The 23,211-nt window shown below is 34.2% G+C and overlaps 1 protein-coding gene across 4 annotated transcripts in view; it reads right to left on the bottom strand.

Moving 5' to 3' along the window:
• The window catches only part of LOC125649740 (arginine-hydroxylase NDUFAF5, mitochondrial-like), a 55,816-nt gene that overhangs the window by 2,621 nt on the left and 29,984 nt on the right, over window positions 1-23,211 (bottom strand). Inside the window, exons 5-10 of one of the 4 annotated variants that reach the window (XM_048877463.2) lie at window positions 7,365-7,428; window positions 6,824-6,934; window positions 6,580-6,666; window positions 3,891-3,951; window positions 2,801-2,884; window positions 2,455-2,534 (exon numbers count right to left, since the gene is read on the bottom strand). In XM_048877463.2, the coding sequence (XP_048733420.1) occupies window positions 2,455-2,534; window positions 2,801-2,884; window positions 3,891-3,951; window positions 6,580-6,666; window positions 6,824-6,934; window positions 7,365-7,428 (487 nt within the window). The remainder of the gene's footprint in view (window positions 1-2,454; window positions 2,535-2,800; window positions 2,885-3,890; window positions 3,952-6,579; window positions 6,667-6,823; window positions 6,935-7,364; window positions 7,429-23,211) is intronic. The other 3 variants (XM_048877464.2, XM_056165029.1, XM_056165030.1) reach the window with 3 other exon arrangements.

Raw genomic sequence — 23,211 nt, 5'->3', positions numbered from 1 at the left:
TTACAGGTAATTATTTATAACCTTAGTCAAGTCATCACAATTAGTTATTCATAACCTTAGTCAAGTCATTACAGGTAGTTATTTATAAACTTAATCAAGTCATCACAGGTAATTAAGTCTTGAAGGGAAAGGCAACCCTAACTACATTGTTGCTTTTATGAATAAAGTACAGTGGAGCCTCAGTAATCTGGACGCCATTAATCTGGATGCTTCACCTTCCGGACGATTTTTCTTGGGAACGGAATTTTTATACATTATTTTGCATCACTAATCCAGAAATTTGTGTTCCGGATCCGGACGGTCATTTATTACTACAAAATGTTAAAATGCATTGAAAATCCGAACGGTAATTTTTTTGAGGGAGGGTCCGTGTCGGACAATTTTAGCAAGGCGTATATTATAAATAAAACAAGCCAAACTGTCTAATTGAAGCGATTACCCGTACCCTGTCAACACCTCCCTTAAAGTAGGTGTTGTGTGATGATATGTCAGTTAGATAGCAAGTGCCGATTGAGACATGGTATTGCCAATTTTTCCAAATAAGATCTGTATTGCATGTAGTGTTGAATTTTGTAGCTAAATCCGTAGCATATCATATTATAGTCTTGATCAATAGCCTAATAGTATTAATAAATCAAACATCATGTCGTAATGATATGTTTTATTGAACTACTAGATTCTGGATTTTATACCGTTGATTGGCGTGAAATATACATGTATGTGCATGCACATGCACATGTATATGTAGTAAGTTTATAATGTTTAGAATGTCAAGCATGTAGAATGTACCTGTGTACGATTGATTCTTGTTACAATGTTGTAGAGCTTTATTGCTTTCAAATTTTTAAACTCTGGGTAGAAGTGAGAAAATTACCATTTTAAGGAAAATGACAATTAAATTTTGTATGTACCCGTAATGTTGGTTCACCTAAGTTTTGTTCCGTTATTATCACATCATGAAAATAATAGGTGTGCGTGGCTAGATCAAAGCAGTTGTAGGTCTTAATATCACAAGCTTAAATGATTTTGTTCTCACGATATTGGCTTGGATAATTATAGAATAAGAAATATAAACTCTGGCAGATGGAAATTTGGTTAAAGAATGTTGTCAACTGACATGATAAACACAAAATTCTTAAATCAACTTTAAACGATGAAGATTGTTTTAAGAGACCGCCGAACCCGTGAATCGTGACAGATGGAAATGACCAGCCTCTTTAAGAATTAAAAGTGTGATGAAATGTTTGAAGTGTAAATGATTATGATAGTTACTAATGATTTATTTATAGTTACATATAGTGCTTCATTATTTGTTTTAGTACATACGGTACACAGTTTTGTTCATTTATTTGTAGTGCTAATATACATGTACAATGTAAGCATAGGCAGAGTAGAGTATTTGGGGGATCATTGGTAGAGTATTTGGGGGATCATTGGTAGAGTATTTGGGGATCATTGGTAGAGTATTTGGGGACATATGATTATTGGTACAGTATTTGGGGGATCATTGGTAGAGTATTTGGGGGATCATTGGTATAGTATTGGGGGGGGGGGGGGGGTCATTGGTAGAGTATTTGGGAAATCATTGGTATAGTATTTGGGGGATCATTGGTAGAGTATTTGGGGACATATGATTATTGGTACAGTATTTGGGGGATCATTGGTAGAGTATTTGGGGGATCATTGGTATAGTATTTGGGGGGGGGGGGGGGGGGGGGGGGTCATTGGTAGAGTATTTGGGCATCATTGGTAGAGTATTTGGGGGGTCATTGGTAGAGTATTTGGGGGATCATTGGTAGAGTATTTGGGGACATATGATAATTGGTAGAGTATTTGGGGGATCATTGGTAGAGTATTTGGGGGATCATTGGTCAAGTATTTGGGAGATCATTAGTAGAGTATTTGGGGGACATATGATCATTGGTACAATATTTGGGGGATCATTGGTAGAGTATTTGGGGGATCATTGGTAGAGTATTTGGGAGATCATTAGTAGAGTGTTTGGGGGATCATTGGTAGAGTATTTGGGAGATCATTAGTAGAGTATTTGGGGATCATTGGTAGAGTATTTGGGGGATCATTGGTAGAGTATTTGGGGACATATGATCATTGGTAGAGTATTTGGGAGATCATTGGTAGAGTATTTGGGGGATCATTGGTAGAGTATTTGGGGATCATTGGTAGAGTATTTGGGGGATCATTGGTAGAGTATTTGGGGACATATGATCATTGGTAGAGTATTTGGGAGATCATTGGTAGAGTATTTGGGGGATCATTGGTGGAGTATTTGGGGACATATGATCATTGGTAGAGTATTTGGGAGATCATTGGTAGAGTAACTGCAGTTTGTGGAGATTTCTGTGATCAAGACTCAGTCAAGCCAACACTTTTCTCTTCCTGTTCCACAAATAACAGTGTCCATGGAAACCTAACAAAGATTCAAAGTAACTGTACCTGTGAGGGATGTGGGGACCACCCAATGAAATTTATGATTTGGAAAGTGGCCTCCAGTCCATCCTCTGTATTGTACATTTCTAAAAATACCAAAATCCTGATTATGAGAAGCAACAGATTCTCATCGACAGACAAAAAATTTAAAAAAATTACAAATGTAAGTTGGCATCATTTTTTCACTCTGCAACCTTCATTGGAAACATGATTGAAATTCAAAGACATGAAACAGGTTTCCAAAATACTGGGATATGTATCTGGTTTTTTTCACTGTAAATCAAAGTCTTTATAACTCAATTTAAGTATATTGCATCTTTTAGTGAAAAAAAGTTGAAATTAAGAAAGACACCTCTATACTTCTCTTCAGCTAGCTGTAGTGTTTTTCGGGATAGCATGGGTCGTCTGACATGGACACAGTTATTTTCTGCCATACCTAACAAAAATAAAATTGTTAATTCAAAGATTAGAAACAAGAGGCCCATGGGCCACATTGGTCACCTGAGTTACCTTGGCCCATATTTAAAGATTTTTCTTACATATTTGCATGTAAAACTTTGATCCCAATTGTAGCCCCAGCCTACCCATGGGGGCCATGATTTTTACAAATTTGAATCTGCACTATGTCAGGAAGCTTTCGTGTAAATGTTAAACTTTCTGGCCTAGTGATTCTTCAGAAGATTTTTAAAGAATTTTCCTATATATTTGTATGTAAAACTTGAATTCCCTATTGTGGCTGAATCCTACCTCTCGGGTTTATGATTTTTACAAACTTGAATCTGCACCATGTCAAGAAGCTTTCATGTAAAGTTTTACTTTCCTGGCCCAGTGGATTTTACTTATATATTCACATGTAAAACTTTGATCCCCTATTGTGGCCCAACCTACCCCCAGGGGTCATGGTTTTAACAAACTTGAATCTGCACTGTCAGGAAGCTTTCATGTAAATTTCATCTCTTCTGGCCAAGAGGTTCTTGAAAAGATTTCTAAATGACCTATTTTTACATTTCTGTGATTATCTCCCCCTTTGAAGGGTATATGGCCCTTCATTTAATCAAACTTGAATCCCATCCACCCAAGGATGCTTTGTGCCAAATTTGATTGAAATTGGCCCAGTGATTCTGGAGAAGATTTTTATAAGTTGTTATGTATTTTCACTATTTTGCTATTATCTCCCCTTTGAGAAGGACATGGCCCAGCATTTGAACAAACTTGTATCCCCTTTACCCAAGGATGCTCTGTGCCAAATTTGGTTGAAATTTGCCCAGTGGTTCTAGAGAAGAAGAAAATGTGAAAAGTTTACAACAATAATGACGACAACAACGCCAAACAGAAAAATTTCGATCAGAAAAGCTCACTTAGCCTAGGCTCAGGTGAGCTAATTAAGACACAGCATGATACTGCATCATGGAACTGGAATTATAGAAAGATAACACTAATACCTTTCAAATCCATCATTAAGGATAATATATCATCGTAAGTTGTTTTTATTTCATCAATGTCCTGCAAAAAAAGTAACATATGTATAAATATATAATTATACAAAATACTGCACATGAATTTTTTTTTGTGGGATTCATATTTTAGCTTCTTTGGAGTTAAGACACAAGCATTGAATCATTCTATGCTTCAATAATTGTACAGCGTTGAAGCACTGAGTCATAATATCAAGAAAACAGAGCACCAAAGGCCAAATTTTGTGTGAGATTGTTATAAATACAAAATGGATGAAGCTCACTTTTTAACATTGTAGATAGATGCATGAAGTTCACTTTTTGATATTGTTGATATATTGAAATGGTACATCTATGATTATGATGTAATTTTCATGGGATTCTACATCATGACATCATTATAGCCAAGCTGTCAAAAAAGAGTTGAATTCCATAGCCCGGGATGTGATGTCGTTCAATGATGTTGTGCACTTGTGTCATTCATGCATTTGTATCGACAGTGTTTCACTGCATATGAGCCGATCGAGTGTTGATTTTTCATTTCGAAATCAAAACAAGAGATATTTGTAAAACATGTGCCCCCATGGTGCAAAATTGAAAATGGTTATACACATGCATAATTTGATTGATAGTAGTATCACCAATTTGAAATATTGAGCAGACAATATCTTTCAATGTCAGGAGTGGATTGACCAAGTGACCTAAAAATCAATAGGGGTCATCTACTCCTTATGCTGTACCAGTGTATCAGGTTTGGTGTCAATCAAACAAATAATTCTTAAAATACAGGAGACAATATATCACTATGTCCAATTTAACCATTGACCTTTGACCATGTGACCTCAAAATCAATAGGAGTCATCTTTTCCTGAAGATGTACCAGTGTACCAATTTCGATGTCTGTCAAGCAAAGGGTTCTCAAAATAATGAGCAGACAGTATATTCCTATGTCCACTTTCAGTTTGACTCTTGACCTTAGACCATGTGATCTCAATAGAGGTCATCTTCTGAAAATATACAAATGTACCAAGTTTGATGTCTGTCAAGCAAAGGGTTCTCAAGATATTGAGTGGGTAGTATATTCCTATGTCCAGTTTGACCTTTGACCATGTGACCTCAAATTCGATAGAGGTCATCTTCTCCTGAATATGTACCAAGTTTGATGTCTGTCAAGCAAAGGATTCTCAAGATATTGAGCGGACTGCATATTTCTATGTCCAGTTTGACCTTTAACCATGTGACCTCAAAATCAATAAAGGTAATTTTCTTCTGAAGATGTACCAGTGTACAAAGTTTGATGTCTATCAAGCAAAGGGTTCTCAGGATATTGAGCGGACAAGGTCTTCCTATGTCCAGAGTAGATTGACCCTTGACCTTGTGACCTGAAAAACAATAGGGGTCCTTGTCGCCTCATAACCAACCCACATATAAAATATCAATAAGATCAAGCGATTGGTTCTTAAGACATTGAGTGGACAACATGTGGTCTACCGACCAACTGACTGGTGCAAACCATTATGCCTCTTTTCTTCGACGGGGGGCATAATTATTGGTTCTGTATTATTCAGATTCACAATGAAATCCTTAACTTACATGCATAACTAGTTCTAATTATAACGGGGACTGTTAAATATGTTTCCCAAACCTCCCCCGATTAAAAAGTGGTGTCATTGTAAACCTATAGCAAAATTCATTTTATTTTAACCTTTAGTTTGTACTTATTTAAATTTGGTCATTTCCGTACCAAGAAATGAAAGAAAGCAATGCATGTGCATTCATGCACACTCGAGTATGATTCTGTACTTTTGTTGATGTCATTCAACAAGCATTTGTATCATATACCCACAGTATGAATGTTTGCATCACATATAAGAAAGTTATACATGTAGTGATTTTAAAATCGGTCGATCAGAAATATGGACACGTGCATGCATGTGCTTATAGTAGTCATTTTAACGATAGCAATTTGTAAGTACATGTAGTACCAAGACACACCTAAAACCTCAACATCAAACGAATTTAATGAAAAACAAAAACGTAATCGTCCTTTGAAAAAATGAATACTTGAAAGATGATGTACACGCATGTGCATTTTTTTTTTTTTACACCAATACGTAGATACAAGTATTATCTACCTATGTATGCTGTGAATATCATTCGCTTCATTCATCAGAGAGAGTTACAGACGTTTTAGTATTATCCAATCAAAAAGAAGTGCATGCTTGTGCAGATTGGTACTTTTGACCATGCAGATCAGTTAAGGGTCTCAATATCTACCAATGATATGAATATCAAACCATTTCAATGAAAAACGAAGAAGTTAGACTGATTACAAAGTTAGTGTACAAAAATTGTGATGCACATGCATGCACTTAAAGACAAACTGACTATCATTTTGCACATCTACAAATGATATACTATCATTCTATTAAAGTTTCATGTCAGTCCTTGCGTATTCTGATTTTGAATATTTTGTACCAAAATTGCAATGATTCAACAGCTTACTGAGCACGCTTACCATAATTAGCATGATGAATCCAGTATAATTCAACAGCTTATACTGAGCACGCTTACTAGAGTTTGATGGTAAATCTTTCCCAGTTCAACAGTTACTTATTGACATTATAATTAACATGGTAAATCTTGTTCATTTTAGCATTTATTTATTGACACTTACTATAGTTAGCATGGTGAATCCTGCCCGATTCAATAAGTTACCAAGATCGCGGACATCAGTGAAAGGTGAAATGTGTGGACTGACCCCCTGTCAAGCATTTCAATATAATGATTCACTAGCAAATCAATGGAACATAAAAGGTGAATTGACCATATATTACCGGTATGCATGGTATAGAAAATGAGATTTTACTTTATCACTCTATCACATAAAGAATTGAGAACCAATATAGTTTGGTACTTACCCCTTGTAATTCCTGTTCAGCTAACTGTAAAGAGACCCTGAGTTCAAACAGTGTGTCACCACCAAACATGCTTCCAATGAAGGGGCAATCTGGCTTCAGAGCTTTCTGAATCTGTACAGAGACAAAACTGTCAATTCTTATGTTACACAAATACTGAAATTTGGAAAATCATCACTCCATGAACATAAAATTGCAACTGCTACATTCCAAAGGACTTAAAATCTACATGTATATACCAATATGTTACTGACAAATACATAAAAGTACGACTTCAAATTTTGTGAGAGGCTTCTTGCAAATCAACACAAATATTAATTACACATGTACAGTATGAAGAATTGCAAATACTTGATTACATGCAGATCTATATTAAAGTCCTCTACTCATTCTATTACATAAAATTTGGGAAGATTATTTTGCCCTTACTTGAGAAAGAAAGAAGGCTTGATAGTCATAGCAATAATCACTACTAATATATAATAATAGCATTCTGAGATGGAAAGAAATAACATTTAAATATAATTAGGATGCTGTTACTTACTGCTCTAAAACAGCCTGGTAAATCATTGACCCAATGCAAACTGCCAAGAGATAGATGTAATGCACTGTAATTTAATTTTGTTTGTTACATGAAAATCACATTGACTAAGCAATGCACTTTATTTTTCAACATAACTTGCTAAATAAAACATTGTGACATCATTAACTCTTGATATTTATTCTTAAAATGCATCATAAAATTGACAAGCATATTCATCAAGTGATAAATTATAAGGAACAACTCAGGGTAACAACAGAAAATCAATATATGCACCCAGGGATGCATGAGTCAAGTTGCATGGGATACATTGTAAAGTCAGGAATGATGTGGCATATATATTTATGTTCCCCAAACAAAGTTTGGGAACATATTGTTTTTACTCTGTTTCTTATTAATGTCTTCCGTTACCAACGGAAGACCTTCTAGTGATTGTACTGTTTATTTTTTTTTTTTTTCCCTTTCGTCTCCGAGACGGTTGGATGGATTTTCATGAAACTTTCACAGATTATGGGGAATGATGGTATCTCGAGGCAGTTTTTCATTTTTTCAAAATTTACTTCCGGTCGCAAGATATGTCCAATTTCCGTCTTTTTAGAAGAGAGCTTGTCCAGCGTTTTTCTCAGAAACGGTAAAAGATAGAGTCACCAAATTTTCAGAGTTAATAGATCTCACTTTGTAGGTGTGCAGTAGGGGGTTAAGAATGTCGACTGTCACTTCCGGTCGTCACTGGAAGTGATTAAATGAATCATAAATTTCAAACTTTTTTCTTTCAAATTGAAACCTATATCTGTTTACTAGGTCTCTTTCCAATTCTCAAAAAATGTTCACCCCACCGGAAGTTGAATCTCTAACTTCTGGTTATATCAAAGAAAGACTATTCATTCTCTCATTTTTCAGTGCCATAAATATCGGTCATGAAACAAGTTAATGAGTTGAGTTTTACATATATTATAGTCACTATAAATGTCTAAAGTAACGTCAAATATTTTTGTAAAATTCTCTTCCGGTCGTTAGATATGGTGTGGACAAATTCAGACTTTGTTTCCCTGATATCTCCGGCACGAGTATAGATATACACTTGAAACTTGCAGGGGCTATAGATTAGCAATAGTCCATCTTAAACATATTTTGTATATGAGTGTACTTCACTTCCGGTTTCAACAGGAAGTGGTTGACAAATTTACTATATTCAAATTTTTTCAACACGATTTCTCAGAGATGGTTCAATGGATTTTCTTGCCAATTATGAAGATGATAGAGAATTGTAGTACCCTTAGACATGATCTTTCATTTTAAAAATCGACTTCCGTTCGTAAGATATGTCCGATTTCCATTTTTCAAAAAATCATCTTGTCCGGAGGTAATCTCAAAAACGACTAAAGAGGAACAAATGAAACTTTCAGGTATTATAGATCTCTCGATTCTATAGTGCATGCACATTAATTTGTTTTTCGTTATCACTTCCGGTCGTATCCGGTCGTAACCGGAAGTGATTGAAAGAATCACTAATTTCAAACTTTTTCTTTTAAATTGAAACCTACACTAGTTTATTAAGTCTCTTTCAAAGTATTCAAAGAATGTTGACCCCGTCGGTAGTCAAAACAGCTACTTCCGGTTTCTCGATAAAATACTCTTATACCTTTCGTCTTTGTGTCCCCATAAATCTCGTTTATATTTCAAGTGTTTGATATGATTTTCAAATATCTTAAGAACAGTATCAATATCTAGAGTTAAGACAATTTTATTTTTCAAAATTCACTTCCGGTCGGTAGTAAGCCACTACTTTTTCTTTCTTTAGTTTGCTTCTTTTTCTTGAGAACTCTTTCAAATAGAGACGTGAAACTTTCAGGGAATATAGACAATAGAGAGTCGCTGTGGTTTATGGGAAAACACATCTGAATATTACTTCCGGCCGTCACCGGAAGTTACGAGAAATGGGTGAAAACTTCATTAACACACCTCTCATGTCTTGAAAAGGCACATTCTCTGATATATTTGAATGATTCTCCTAAGAACAGAAAGCTGTGTACCAGAAGTGTTCAAATGGAAGACCTACTCATTACTAGTAATGAGTGTCTAGTTATTATTAAGGTCTTCCGTTACCAACGGAAGACCTTCTAGTGATTGTACTGTTTATTTTTTTTTTTTTTTTCCCCTTTCGTCTCCGAGACGGTTGGATGGATTTTCATGAAACTTTCACAGATTATGGAGAACGATGGCCGGTACCTCAAGGCATTTTTTTTTGTTTTTTCAAAATTTACTTCCGGTCGCAAGATATGTCCAATTTCCGTCTTTTTAGAAGAGATCTTGTCCAGCGTTTTTCTCAGAAACGGTAAAAGATAGAGTCACCAAATTTTCAGAGTTAATAGATCCCACTTTGTAGGCATGCAGTCGGGGATTAAGAATGTCGGCCGTCACTTCCGGTCGTCACCGGAAGTGATTAAAACAATCATCAATTTCAAACTTTTTTCTTTCAAATTGAAACTTATATCTGTTTACTAGGTCTCTTTCTAATTCTCAAAAATTGTTGACCCCACCGGAAGTTGAATCTCCAACTTCCGGTTATTTCAAAGAAAGGCTATTTATTCTCTCATTTTTCAGTGCCATAAATCTCGGTCATGAAACAAGTTAATGATTTGAATTTTACATATGTTATAGACACTATAAATGTCTAGAGTAACGTCAAATAATTTTGTAAAATTCACTTCCGGTCATTAGATATGGGGTGGACAAATTCAAACCTTGTTTTTTCAGTTTCTCAATAATGAATATAGTTAGACGCTTGAAACTTGTAGAGTTGATCAACTAACATTAGTCCATTGTACACATACATTCAATTTTTTCGTCCGTCACTTCCGGTCTATACCGGAAGTATTTAAAAAAATGACAATTTTCCTATTTCTTCGAGTGATTTCTCAGAGATGGCTAGCCGGGTAGATTTTCTTGAAATTTTCAGGAATAATGTCTTATGAAATATGACCTTGCTATAATTATTTTTGTTTTTACAAAATTCACTTCCGGTTGGAAAATATGGCCGATTTTCTGTTTCTCAATATGAATTTTGTCCAGCATTTTTCTTGGAAAGGGTAAAATATAGTTTCATCAAATATTCAGGGATGATCAATCTCCGTTTGTAGACGTGCAGTAGGGGGTTGAACATGTCGACCGTCACTTCCTGTCGTCACCGGAAGTGATTGAAAGAATAGCAAATTTCTAAACTTTTTCTTTTAAATTGAAACCTATACTAGTTTATTAAGTCTCTTTCAAAGTGTCAAAAGAATATTGACTCCGTCGATAGTCAAAACGACTACTTCCGGTTTCTTGATAAAATACCTTTTTACTTTTCGTCTCTTTGTCCCCATAAATCTCGCTTATATTTGAAGTCTTTCATATGATTTTCACATGTCTTAATAACAGTATCAACTTCTAGAGTTTTGATCATTTTGTTTTTCAAAATTAACTTCCGGTCGGTAGTAACTTACCACTTTTTCTTTCTTTAATCTACTTCTTTTTGTTTAGAACTCTTTCAGATAGAGACATGAAATTTTCAGGGAATACAGACAGTAAAGAGTCGATGTCATTTATAGGAAAACACATCTGAATAGTACTTCCGGTCGTCACTGGAAATTACGAGAAAGGAGTAAAAAATTCGATAATACATTTCTCATTCATTGTTAAGGCACATTTTCTGATATATTTAAATGGTTTTCGTAGGAACAGAAAGCTCTTTACCGGAAGTGGTCTAACGGAAGACCTACTCATTACTAGTAATGAGTGTCTAGTTATTATGTTCCCCAAACAAAGTTTGGGAACATATTGTTTTTACTCTGTTTCTTATTATGTCTCCGAACACAAAGTGTCGGAGACATATTGTTTTTGCTCCGTTTCTTATTAGGGTCTTCTGTCTTCAGCGGAAGAACCTTCTATTATTCTATTGTTTCTTTTTCACTTTTTAAGGTCTTCCATCTCAACGGAAGACCTTATAGTGATTTTTATGTTTCTTTTCCTCTATTATTAAGGTCTTCCGTTACCAACGGAAGACGTTCTAGTGATTCTATTTTTTCTTATTATTATGTCTCCGAACACAAAGTGTCAGAGACATATTGTTTTTGCTCCGTTTCTTATTCTTCTTCTTATTATTATTTTCTTCTTATTATGTCTCCGAAGACAAAGTGTCGGAGACATATTGTTTTTGCACCATTTCTTATTATTCTTATTAGGGTCTTCCGTCTTCAGCGGAAGAACCTTCTATTATTCTATTGTTGATTTTTCACTTTTCTTTTTAAGGTCTTCCGTCTCAACGGAAGACCTTATAGTGATTCTTATGTTTCTTTTCCTCTATTATTATTATTAAGGTCTTCCGTTACCAACGGAAGACCTTCTAGTGATTCTACTGTTTATTATTATTATTTTTTTTTTCCCTTTCGTCTCCGAGACCGTTGGATGGATTTTCCTGACACTTTCATAGATTATAGAGAACGATGGTACCTCAAGGCTTTTTTTCATTTTTTAAAAATTCACTTCCGTTTGTGAGATATGTCCGATTTTCCGGTTTTTGAAAGAAACTTTGTCTGGAGGTAAACTTGAAAACCACTAAAGATAATCGAATGAAACTTTCAGGGATGATAGATCTATTTTCTCTATGGTGCATGCACGTAATATTTTTTGTCGCCGTCACTTCCGGTCGTCACCGGAAGTGATGAAATGAATCATCAATTTCAAATTTTTTTCTTTCAAATTGAAACCTATATCAGTTTACTAGGTCTCGTTCTAATTCTCAAAAAATGTTGACCCCACCGGAAGTTGAATCTCCAACTTCCGGTTATATCAAAGAAAGACTATTCATTCTTTCATTTTTCAGTGCCATAAATCTCGGTCATGAAACTAGTTAATGAGTTGAGTTTTACATATATTATAGTCACTATAAATGTCTAAAGTAACATTAAATATTTTTGTAAAATTCACTTCCGATCGGCAAATACGGCTTTTTAGCTGTTTTTGTTGTTTAGCGTTTTTCTCAGAAACGGTAAATGATAGAGTCGCCAAATTTTCAGAGTTAATAGATCTCACTTTGTAGGCGTGCAGTAGCGGGTTAACAATGTCGGCCGTCACTTCCGGTCGTCACCGGAAGTGATGAAATGAATCATCAATTTCAAACATTTTTCTTTCAAATTGAAACTTATATCGGTATACTAGGTCTGTTTCTAATTCTCAAAAATATGTTGACCCCACCGGAAGTTGAATCTCCAACTTCCGGTTATATCAAAGAAATACTATTCATTCTCTCATTTTTCAGTGCCATAAATCTCGGTCATGAAACAAGTTAATGATTTGAATTTTACATATGTTATAGACACTATAAATGTCTAGAGTAGCCTCAAATGCTTTTGTAAAATTCACTTCCGGTCGTGAGATATTGGGCGGACAAATTCAAACCTTGTTTTTTCAGTTTCTGAATAATGAATATAGATAGACGCTTAAAACTTGTAGAGTTGATCAACTAACATTAGTCCATTGTACACATACATTCAATTTTATCGTCCGTCACATCCGGTCTATACCGGAAGTATTTGAAAAAATGTTGATTTTCCGATTTCTTCGAGTGATTTCTCAGTAGATTTTCTTGAAATTTTCAGGAATAATATCTTATGAAATGACCTTGCTATAATTATTTTTGTTTTTACAAAATTCACTTCCGGTCGGAAAATATGGCCGATTTTCTGTTTCTCAAAAGGAATTTTGTCCAACATTTTTCTTGGAAAAGGTAAAATATAGGTTCATTGATTATTCAGGGATGATAAATCTCCGTACAGTAGGCATGCAGTAGGGGTTTGAACATGTCGACCGTCACTTCCTGTCGTCACCGGAAGTGATTGAAAGAATCGCAAATTTCAAACTTTTTCTTGTAAATTGAAACCTATACTAGTTTATTAAGTCTCTTTCAAAGTGTCAAAAGAATATTGAGTCTGTCGGTAGTCAAAACGACTACTTCCGGTTTCTTGATAAAATACCTTTTTACTTTTCGTCTCTTTGTCCCCATAGATCTCGCTTATATTTGAAGTCTTTCATATGATTTTCACATGTCTTAATAACAGTATCAACTTCTAAAGTTTTGATAATTTTGGTTTTTTTTAAAATTGACTTCCAGTCAGTAGTAACCTACTACTTTTTCTTTCTTTAGTTTACTTCTTTTTGTTGAGAACTCTTTCAGATAGAGACGTGAAATTTTCAGGGAATATAGACAGTAAAGGGTCGCTGTCATTTATAGGAAAACGCATCTGAATAGTACTTCCGGTCGTCACCGGAAGTTACAAGAAAGGAGTAAAAAATTCGATAATACATTTCTCATTCATTGTTAAGGCACATTTTCTGATATATTGAAATGGTTTTCGTAGGAACAGAAAGCTCTTTACAGGAAGTGCTCAAACGGAAGACCTACTCATTACTAGTAATGAGTGTCTAGTTATTATTAGGTCTTTCCATCTTTCTGTGGAAAGACCTATTGATATTCTTCTGTTTATTATTATTATTATTATTATTATTATTATTATTATTTTTCCTCCCCGTGATTTTGAGTTTCAAGATTTATCGAAAAGATTTATAGTCCATAAGAATGTACTCCTTAAAAGATTTTGGCAGTTCACCCTGCGTATATGAACTTTGACCCCTCAAGGAGTTATTGCCCCTTTTGGAATAAAAGCTTGTTATCGCTACTCCTCCGAAACCGTACACCGTAAAGATACCAAACCTTCACCAATGTCTTCGACTAGTCAAGGAGACTCTTCAATCTATTCATTGCGAAATGATTCTTCGACCCCTTTTATGAGTTATTGCCCCTGAAAGTTTTTGATTTTTACAAATACTTGAAAAAATTTAAGACCATTTATCCTAGAGACATGGGACTAACTGCATTAGAATCTTCATCCTTTGACCTTTTGATTTACATCAAGGTCAAAGGTCAAGGTCATTCAAAATATGAGAAATTTAGCTCTTTTTATATCTCTTTTGTCTTTCAAGATATACTACATATCCTTGCATCTTTATTTTGTCCTTTTAAATCTATTTTAAAGATTTAATTCCTGTACCTTAAGACTGACCCTTTTAAAAGTTATTGCCCCTTAGAGTATTAACCTTGTTATCGCTACTCCTCCGAAACCGTACACCGTAAAGATACCAAACCTTCACCAATGTCTTCGACTAGTCAAGGAGACTCTTCAATCTATTCATTGCACAAAGGTTCTTCGACCCCTTTTATGAGTTATTGCCCCTGAAAGTTTTTCATTTTTACAAATAATTGAAAAAAATTAAAATCATTTATCCTAGAGACATGGGACTAACTGCATTAGAATCTTCATCCTTTGACCTTTTAATTTATGTCAAGGTCAAAGGTCAAGGTCATTCAAAATATGAGAAATTTAGCTCTTTTTATATCTCTTTTGTCTTTCAACATATACTACATATCATTGCATCTTTAGTATGTCCTTTTAAATCTATTTTAAAGATTTAATTCCTGTACCCTAAGATTGACCCCTTTAAAAGTTATTGCCCTTTACAGTATTAACCTTGTTATCGCTACTCCTCTGAAACCATAGACCGTAGAGACACCAAACCTTCACCAATGTCTTCAACTATTCAAGGAGACTCTTCAATCTATTCATTGCGATAATATTCTTCGACCCCTTTAGGAGTTATTGCCCCTGAAAGTTTTTCATTTTTAGAAATAATTGAAAAAAATTAAAACCATTTATCCTAGAGACATGGGACCAACTGCATTAGAATCTTCATCCTTTGACCTTTTAATTTATGTCAAGGTCAAAGGTCAAGGTCATTGAACATATGAGAAATTTAGCTCTTTTTATATCTCTTTTGTCTTTCAACATATACTACATATCATTGCATCTTTAGTATGTCCTTTTAAATTTATTTTAAAGATTTAATTCCTGTACCCTAAGATTGACCCCTTTTAAAAGTTATTGCCCTTTACAGTATTAACCTTGTTATCGCTACTCCTCTGAAACCATAGACCGTAGAGACACCAAACCTTCACCAATGTCTTCAACTATTCAAGATGACTCTTCAATCTATTCATTGCGAAAAGATTCTTCGACCCCTTTTATGAGTTATTGCCCCTGAAAGTTTTTGATTTTTACAAATAATTAAAAAAAAAATAAAAGCATTTATCCTAGAGACATGGGACCAACTGCATTAGAATCTCCATTCTTTGACCTTTTAATTTATGTCAAGGTCAAAGGTCAAGGTCATTCAAAATATGAGAAATTTAGCTCTTTTTAGATCTCTTTTGTCTTTCAACATATACTACATATAATTGAATCTTTAGTATGTCCTTTTAAATCTATTGTAAAGATTTAATTCCTGTACCTTAAGACTGACCCCTTTAAAAGTTATTGCCCCTTAGAGTATTAACCTTGTTATCGCTACTCCTCCGAAACCGTACACCGTAAAGATACCAAACTTTCACCAATGTCTTCGACTAGTCAAGGAGACTCTTCAATCTATTCATTGCGAAAAGATTCTTCGACCCCTTTTATGAGTTATTCCCCCTGAAAGTTTTTGATTTTTACAAATAATTAAAAAAAATTAAAACCATTTATCCTAGAGACATGGGACCAACTGCATTAGAATCTCCATTCTTTGACCTTTTAATTTATGTCAAGTTCAAAGGTCAAGGTCATTCAAAATATGAGAAATTTAGCTCTTTTTATATCACTTTTGTCTTTCAACATATACTACATATAATTGAATCTTTAGTATGTCCTTTTAAATCCATTTTAAAGATTTGATACCTGTACCCTAAGACTGATCCCTTTAAAAGTTATTTCCCCTTACATTATTAACCTTGTTATCGCTACCCCTTTGAAACCATAGACCATAGAGACACCAAACCTTCACCAATGTCTTCGGTTTATCAAAGCACAACTTCAACATATTCAGTGTGAAAGGATCCGCTGACCCCTTATATGAGTTATTGCCCTTTTATGTGTTTGTGCTAATCATTAACTTTTAAACGTATAATCATAGAAACATGGGACCAACTGCAATGTGATCATTGACCTTTGACCCTGAATATTAGGTAAAGGTCAAAGGTCAAAGTTACTTCAAATATTGAGAATTTAGCTCTTTTTATATCTCTTTTGTCTTTCAACATACATCATTTATCATTGCATCATTAGTATGTTCTTTTAAAACCAATTAAAACATCTTTCTTGGCCCTTAAGCCGGGCTCCTTTAAAAATTATTGCCCATCTTACAAATAAAGCTTGTTATCACTAGTCCTTCGAAACCGTTAACCCTGGAGATACCAAACCTTAATCAATAATGTTTTGTACTGATTGAGTAGACTCTTCAATCTATTCAGTGCGAAAAGATTCACCAACCCCTTTAAATACTTATGGCCCCTGAAAGTTTTGCAAGTTTACATTGACTTGAAAGTTTTTTGGCCTCATTTGACCTACTGAAGAATGGATCAAGATTGAAGGTCAAGAAACAAATCCAGAAAAGGTGGAAAGACCTCTAATTGTTCGCGAACAATTAGGATTACTAGTTATTATTAGGTCTTTCCACCTTTCTGTGGAAAGACCTATTGATATTCTTCTGTTTATTATTAGGTCTTTCCACCTTTCTGTGGAAAGACCTATTGATATTCTTCTGTTTATTATTATTATTATTATTATTATTATTATTTTTCCTCCCCGTGATTTTGAGTTTCAAGATTTATCGAAAAGATTTATAGTCCATAAGAATGTACTCCTTAAAAGATTTTGGCAGTTCACCCTGCGTATATGAACTTTGACCCCTCAAGGAGTTATTGCCCCTTTTGCAATAAAAGCTTGTTATTGCTACTCCTCCGAAACCGTACACCGTAAAGATACCAAACCTTCACTAATGTCTTCGACTAGTCAAGGAGACTCTTCAATCTATTCATTGCGAAATGATTCTTCGACCCCTTTTATGAGTTATTGCCCCTGAAAGTTTTTGATTTTTACAAATAATTGAAAAAATTTAAAACCATTTATCCTAGAGACATGGGACTAACTGCATTAGAATCTTCATCCTTTGACCTTTTAATTTATATCAAGGTCAAAGGTCAAGGTCATTCAAAATATGAGAAATTTAGCTCTTTTTATATCTCTTTTGTCTTTCAACATATACTACATATCATTGCATCTTTAGTATGTCCTTTTAAATCTATTTTAAAGATTTAATTCCTGTACCCTAAGATTGACCCCTTTAAAAGTTATTGCCATTTACAGTATTAACCTTGTTATCGCTACTCCTCTGAAACCATAGACCGTAGACACACCAAACCTTCACCAATGTCTTCAACTATTCAAGGAGACTCTTCAATCTATTCATTGCGAAAAGATTCTTCGACCCCTTTTATGAGTTATTGCCCCTGAAAGTTTTTGATTTTTACAAATAATTGAAAAAAATTAAAACCATTTATCCTAGAGACATGGGACCAACTGCATTAGAATCTTTATCCTTTGACCTTTTAATTTATGTCAAGGTCAAAGGTCAAGGTCATTCAAAATATGAGAAATTTAGCTCTTTTGATATCTCTTTTGTCTTTCAACATATACTACATATCATTGCATCTTTAGTATGTCCTTTTAAATCTATTTTAAAGATTTAATTCCTGTACCCTAAGATTGACCCCTTTAAAAGTTATTGCCCTTTACAGTATTAACCTTGTTATCGCTACTCCTCTGAAACCATAGACCGTAGAGACACTAAACCTTCACCAATGTCTTCAACTATTCAAGGAGACTCTTCAATCTATTCATTGCGAAATGATTCTTCGACCCCTTTTATGAGTTATTGCCCCTGAAAGTTTTTGATTTTTACAAATAATTGAAAAAAATTAAAACCATTTATCCTAGAGACATGGGACCAACTGCATTAGAATCTTCATCCTTTGACCTTTTGATTTATATCAAGGTCAAAGGTCAAGGTCATTCAAAATATGAGAAATTTAGCTCTTTTTATATCTCTTTTGTCTTTCAACATATACTACACATCATTGCATCTTTAGTATGTCCTTTTAAATCTATTTTAAAGATTTAATTCCTGTACCTTAAGACTGACCCCTTTAAAAGTTATTGCCCCTTAGAGTATTAACCTTGTTATCGCTACTCCTCCGAAACCGTACACCGTAAAGATACCAAACCTTCACCAATGTCTTCGACTAGTCAAGGAGACTCTTCAATCTATTCATTGCGAAAAGATTCTTCGACCCCTTTTATGAGTTATTGCCCCTGAAAGTTTTTGAGTTTTACAAATAATTAAAAAAAATTAAAACCAATTATCCTAGAGACATGGGACCAACTGCATTAGAATCTCCATTCTTTGACCTTTTAATTTATGTCAAGGTCAAAGGTCAAGGTCATTCAAATTATGAGAAATTTAGCTCTTTTTATATCACTTTTGTCTTTCAACATATACTACATATAATTGAATCTTTAGTATGTCCTTTTAAATCCATTTTAAAGATTTGATACCTGTACCCTAAGACTGACCCCTTTAAAAGTTATTGCCCCTTACATTATTAACCTTGTTATCGCTACCCCTTTGAAACCATAGACCATAGAGACACCAAACCTTCACCAATGTCTTCGGTTTCTCAAAGCACAACTTCAACATATCCAGTGTGAAAGGATCCGCTGACCCCTTATATGAGTTATTGCCCTTTCATGTGTTTGTGCTAATCGTTAACTTTTAAACGGATAATCATAGAAACATGGGACCAACTGCAATGTGATCATTGACCTTTGACCCTGAATATTAGGTAAAGGTCAAACGTCAAAGTTACTTCAAATATTGAGAATTTAGCTCTTTTTATATCTCTTTTCTCTTTCAACATACATCATTTTTCATTGCATCATTAGTATGTTCTTTTAAAACCAGGTAAAACATCTTTCTTGGCCCTTAAGCCGGGCTCCTTTAAAAATTATTGCCCATCTTACAAATAAAGCTTGTTATCACTAGTCCTTCGAAACCGTTAACCCTGGAGATACCAAACCTTAATCATTAATGTTTTGTACTGATTTAGTAGACTCTTCAATCTATTCAGTGCGAAAAGATTCACCAACCCCTTTAAATAGTTATGGCCCCTGAAAGTTTTCCAAGTTTACATTGACTTGAAAGTTTTTTGGCCTCATTTGACCTACTGAAGAATGGATCAAGATTGAAGGTCAAGAAACAAATCCAGAAAAGGTGGAAAGACCTCTAATTGTTCACGAACAATTAGGATTACTAGTTATTATTATTATTATTATTATTATTATTTTTCCTCCCCGTGATTTTGAGTTTCAAGATTTATCGAAAAGATTTATAGTCCATAAGAATGTACTCCTTAAAAGATTTTGGCAGTTCACCCTGCGTATATGAACTTTGACCCCTCAAGGAGTTATTGCCCCTTTTGCAATAAAAGCTTGTTATCGCTACTCCTCCGAAACCGAACACCGTAAAGATACCAAACCTTCACTAATGTCTTCGACTAGTCAAGGAGACTCTTCAATCTATTCATTGCGAAATGATTCTTCGACCCCTTTTATGAGTTATTGCCCCTGAAAGTTTTTGATTTTTACAAATAATTGAAAAAATTTAAAACCATTTATCCTAGAGACATGGGACTAACTGCATTAGAATCTTCATCCTTTGACCTTTTAATTTATGTCAAGGTCAAAGGTCAAGGTCATTCAAAATATGAGAAATTTAGCTCTTTTTATATCTCTTTTGTCTTTCAACATATACTACATATCATTGCATCTTTAGTATGTCCTTTTAAATCTATTTCAAAGATTTAATTTCTGTACCTTAAGACTGACCCTTTTAAAAGTTATTGCCCCTTAGAGTATTAACCTTGTTATCGCTACTCCTCCGAAACCGTACACCGTAAAGATACCAAACCTTCACCAATGTCTTCGACTAGTGAAGGAGACTCTTCAATCTATTCATTGCAAAAAGATTCTTCGACCCCTTTTATGAGTTATTGCCCCTGAAAGTTTTCAATTTTTACAAATAATTGAAAAAAATTAAAACCATTTATCTTAGAGACATGGGACCAACTGCATTAGAATCTTCATCCGTTGACCTTTTAATTTATGTCAAGGTCAAAGGTCAAGGTCATTCAAAATATGAGAAATTTAGCTCTTTTTATATCTCTTTTGTCTTTCAACATATACTACATATCATTGCATCTTTAGTATGTCATTTTAAATCTATTATAAAGATTTAATTCCTGTACCCTAAGATTGACCCCTTTAAAAGTTATTGCCCTTTACAGTATTAACCTTGTTATCGCTACTCCTCTGAAACCATAGACCGTAGAGACACCAAACCTTCACCAATGTCTTCAACTATTCAAGGAGACTCTTCAATCTATTCATTGCAAAGAGATTCTTCGACCCCTTTTATGAGTTATTGCCCCTGAAAGTTTTTCATTTTTAGAAATAATTGAAAAAAATAAAAACCATTTATCCTAGAGACATGGGACCAACTGCATTAGAATCTTCATCCTTTGACCTTTTAATTTATGTCAAGGTCAAAGGTCAAGGTCATTCAAAATATGAGAAATTTAGCTCTTTTTAGATTGCTTTTGTCTTTCAACATATACTACATATCATTGCATCTTTAGTATGTCCTTTTAAATCTATTTCAAAGATTTAATTTCTGTACCTTAAGACTGACCCTTTTAAAAGTTATTGCCCCTTAGAGTATTAACCTTGTTATCGCTACTCCTCCGAAACCGTACACCGTAAAGATACCAAACCTTCACCAATGTCTTCGACTAGTGAAGGAGACTCTTCAATCTATTCATTGCAAAAAGATTCTTCGACCCCTTTTATGAGTTATTGCCCCTGAAAGTTTTTAATTTTTAGAAATAATAGAAAAAAAATTAAAACCATTTATCCTAGAGACATGGGACCAACTGCATTAGAATCTTCATCCTTTGACCTTTTAATTTATGTCAAGGTCAAAGGTCAAGGTCATTCAAAATATGAGAAATTTAGCTCTTTTTATCTCTTTTGTCTTTCAACATATACTACATATCATTGCATCTTTAGTATGTCGTTTTAAATCTATTATAAAGATTTAATTCCTGTACCCTAAGATTGACCCCTTTAAAAGTTATTGCCCTTTACAGTATTAACCTTGTTATCGCTACTCCTCTGAAACCATAGACCGTAGAGACACCAAACCTTCACCAATGTCTTCAACTATTCAAGGAGACTCTTCAATCTATTCATTGCAAAAAGATTCTTCGACCCCTTTTATGAGTTATTGCCCCTGAAAGTTTTTGATTTTTAGAAATAATTCAAAAAAGTAAAAACCATTTATCCTAGAGACATGGGACCAACTGCATTAGAATCTTCATCCTTTGACCTTTTAATTTATGTCAAGGTCAAAGGTCAAGGTCATTCAAAATATGAGAAATTTAGCTCATTTTAGATCGCTTTTGTCTTTCAACATATACTACATATCATTGCATCTTTAGTATGTCCTTTTAAATCTATTTTAAAGATTTTATTCCTGTACCCTAAGATTGACCCCTTTAAAAGTTATTGCCCTTTACAGTATTAACCTTGTTATCGCTACTCCTCTGAAACCATAGACCGTAGACACACCAAACCTTCACCAATGTCTTCAACTATTCAAGGAGACTCTTCAATCTAGTCATTGTGAAACTATTCTTCGACGCCTTTTATGAGTTATTGCCCCTGAAAGTTTTTGATTTTTACAAATAATTGAAAAAAATTAAAACCATTTATCCTAGAGACATGGGACCAACTGCATTAGAATCTTCATCCTTTGACCTTTTAATTTATGTCAAGGTCAAAGGTCAAGGTCATTCAAAATATGAGAAATTTAGCTCTTTTTATATCTCTTTTGTCTTTTAACATATACTACATATCATTGCATCTTTAGTATGTCCTTTTAAATCTATTTTAAAGATTTAATTCCTGTACCCTAAGATTGACCCCTTTAAAAGTTATTGCCCTTTACAGTATTAACCTTGTTATCGCTACTCCTCTGAAACCATAGACCGTAGACACACCAAACCTTCACCAATGTCTTCAGTTTCTCAAAGCACAACTTCAACATATTCAGTGTGAAATGATCCGCTGACCCCTTATATGAGTTATTGCCCTTTTATGTGTTTGTGCTAATCGTTAACTTTTAAACGGATAATCATAGAAACATGGGACCAACTGCAATGTGATCATTGACCTTTGACCCTGAATATCAGGTAAAGGTCAAAGGTCAAAGTTACTTCAAATATTGAGAATTTAGCTCTTTTTATATCTCTTTTGTCTTTCAACATACATCATTTTTCATTGCATCATTAGTATGTTCTTTTAAAACCAATTAAAACATCTTTCTTGGCCCTTAAGCCGGGCTCCTTTAAAAATTATTGCCCATCTTACAAATAAAGCTTGTTATCACTAATCCTTCGAAACCGTTAACCCTGGAAATACCAAACCTTAATCATTAATGTTTTGTACTGATTTGGTAAACTCTTCAATCTATTCAGTGCGAAAAGATTCACCAACCCCTTTAAATAGTTATGGCCCCTGAAAGGTTTACAAGTTTACATTGACTTGAAAGTTTTTTGGCCTCATTTGACCTACTGAAGAATGGATCAAGATTGAAGGTCAAGAAACAAATCCAGAAAAGGTGGAAAGACCTCTAATTGTTCACGAACAATTAGGATTACTAGTTATTATTGTTCTTTTTCTTACCGATTTTGTGCACGCGATTTCTCAAAAACGGTTGGATAGATTTTCATGAAACTTTCAGGAAAGATGTAAAATAGGATTGTCTA

The sequence above is a fragment of the Ostrea edulis genome, chromosome 5 (assembly GCF_947568905.1).
Source record: "Ostrea edulis chromosome 5, xbOstEdul1.1, whole genome shotgun sequence".
In the NCBI taxonomy this organism is placed as follows: Eukaryota; Metazoa; Mollusca; class Bivalvia; order Ostreida; family Ostreidae; genus Ostrea; species Ostrea edulis.
The sequence above is the reverse complement of the archived record's forward strand: the minus strand, read 5'-3'. Positions and strand labels throughout refer to the sequence as shown.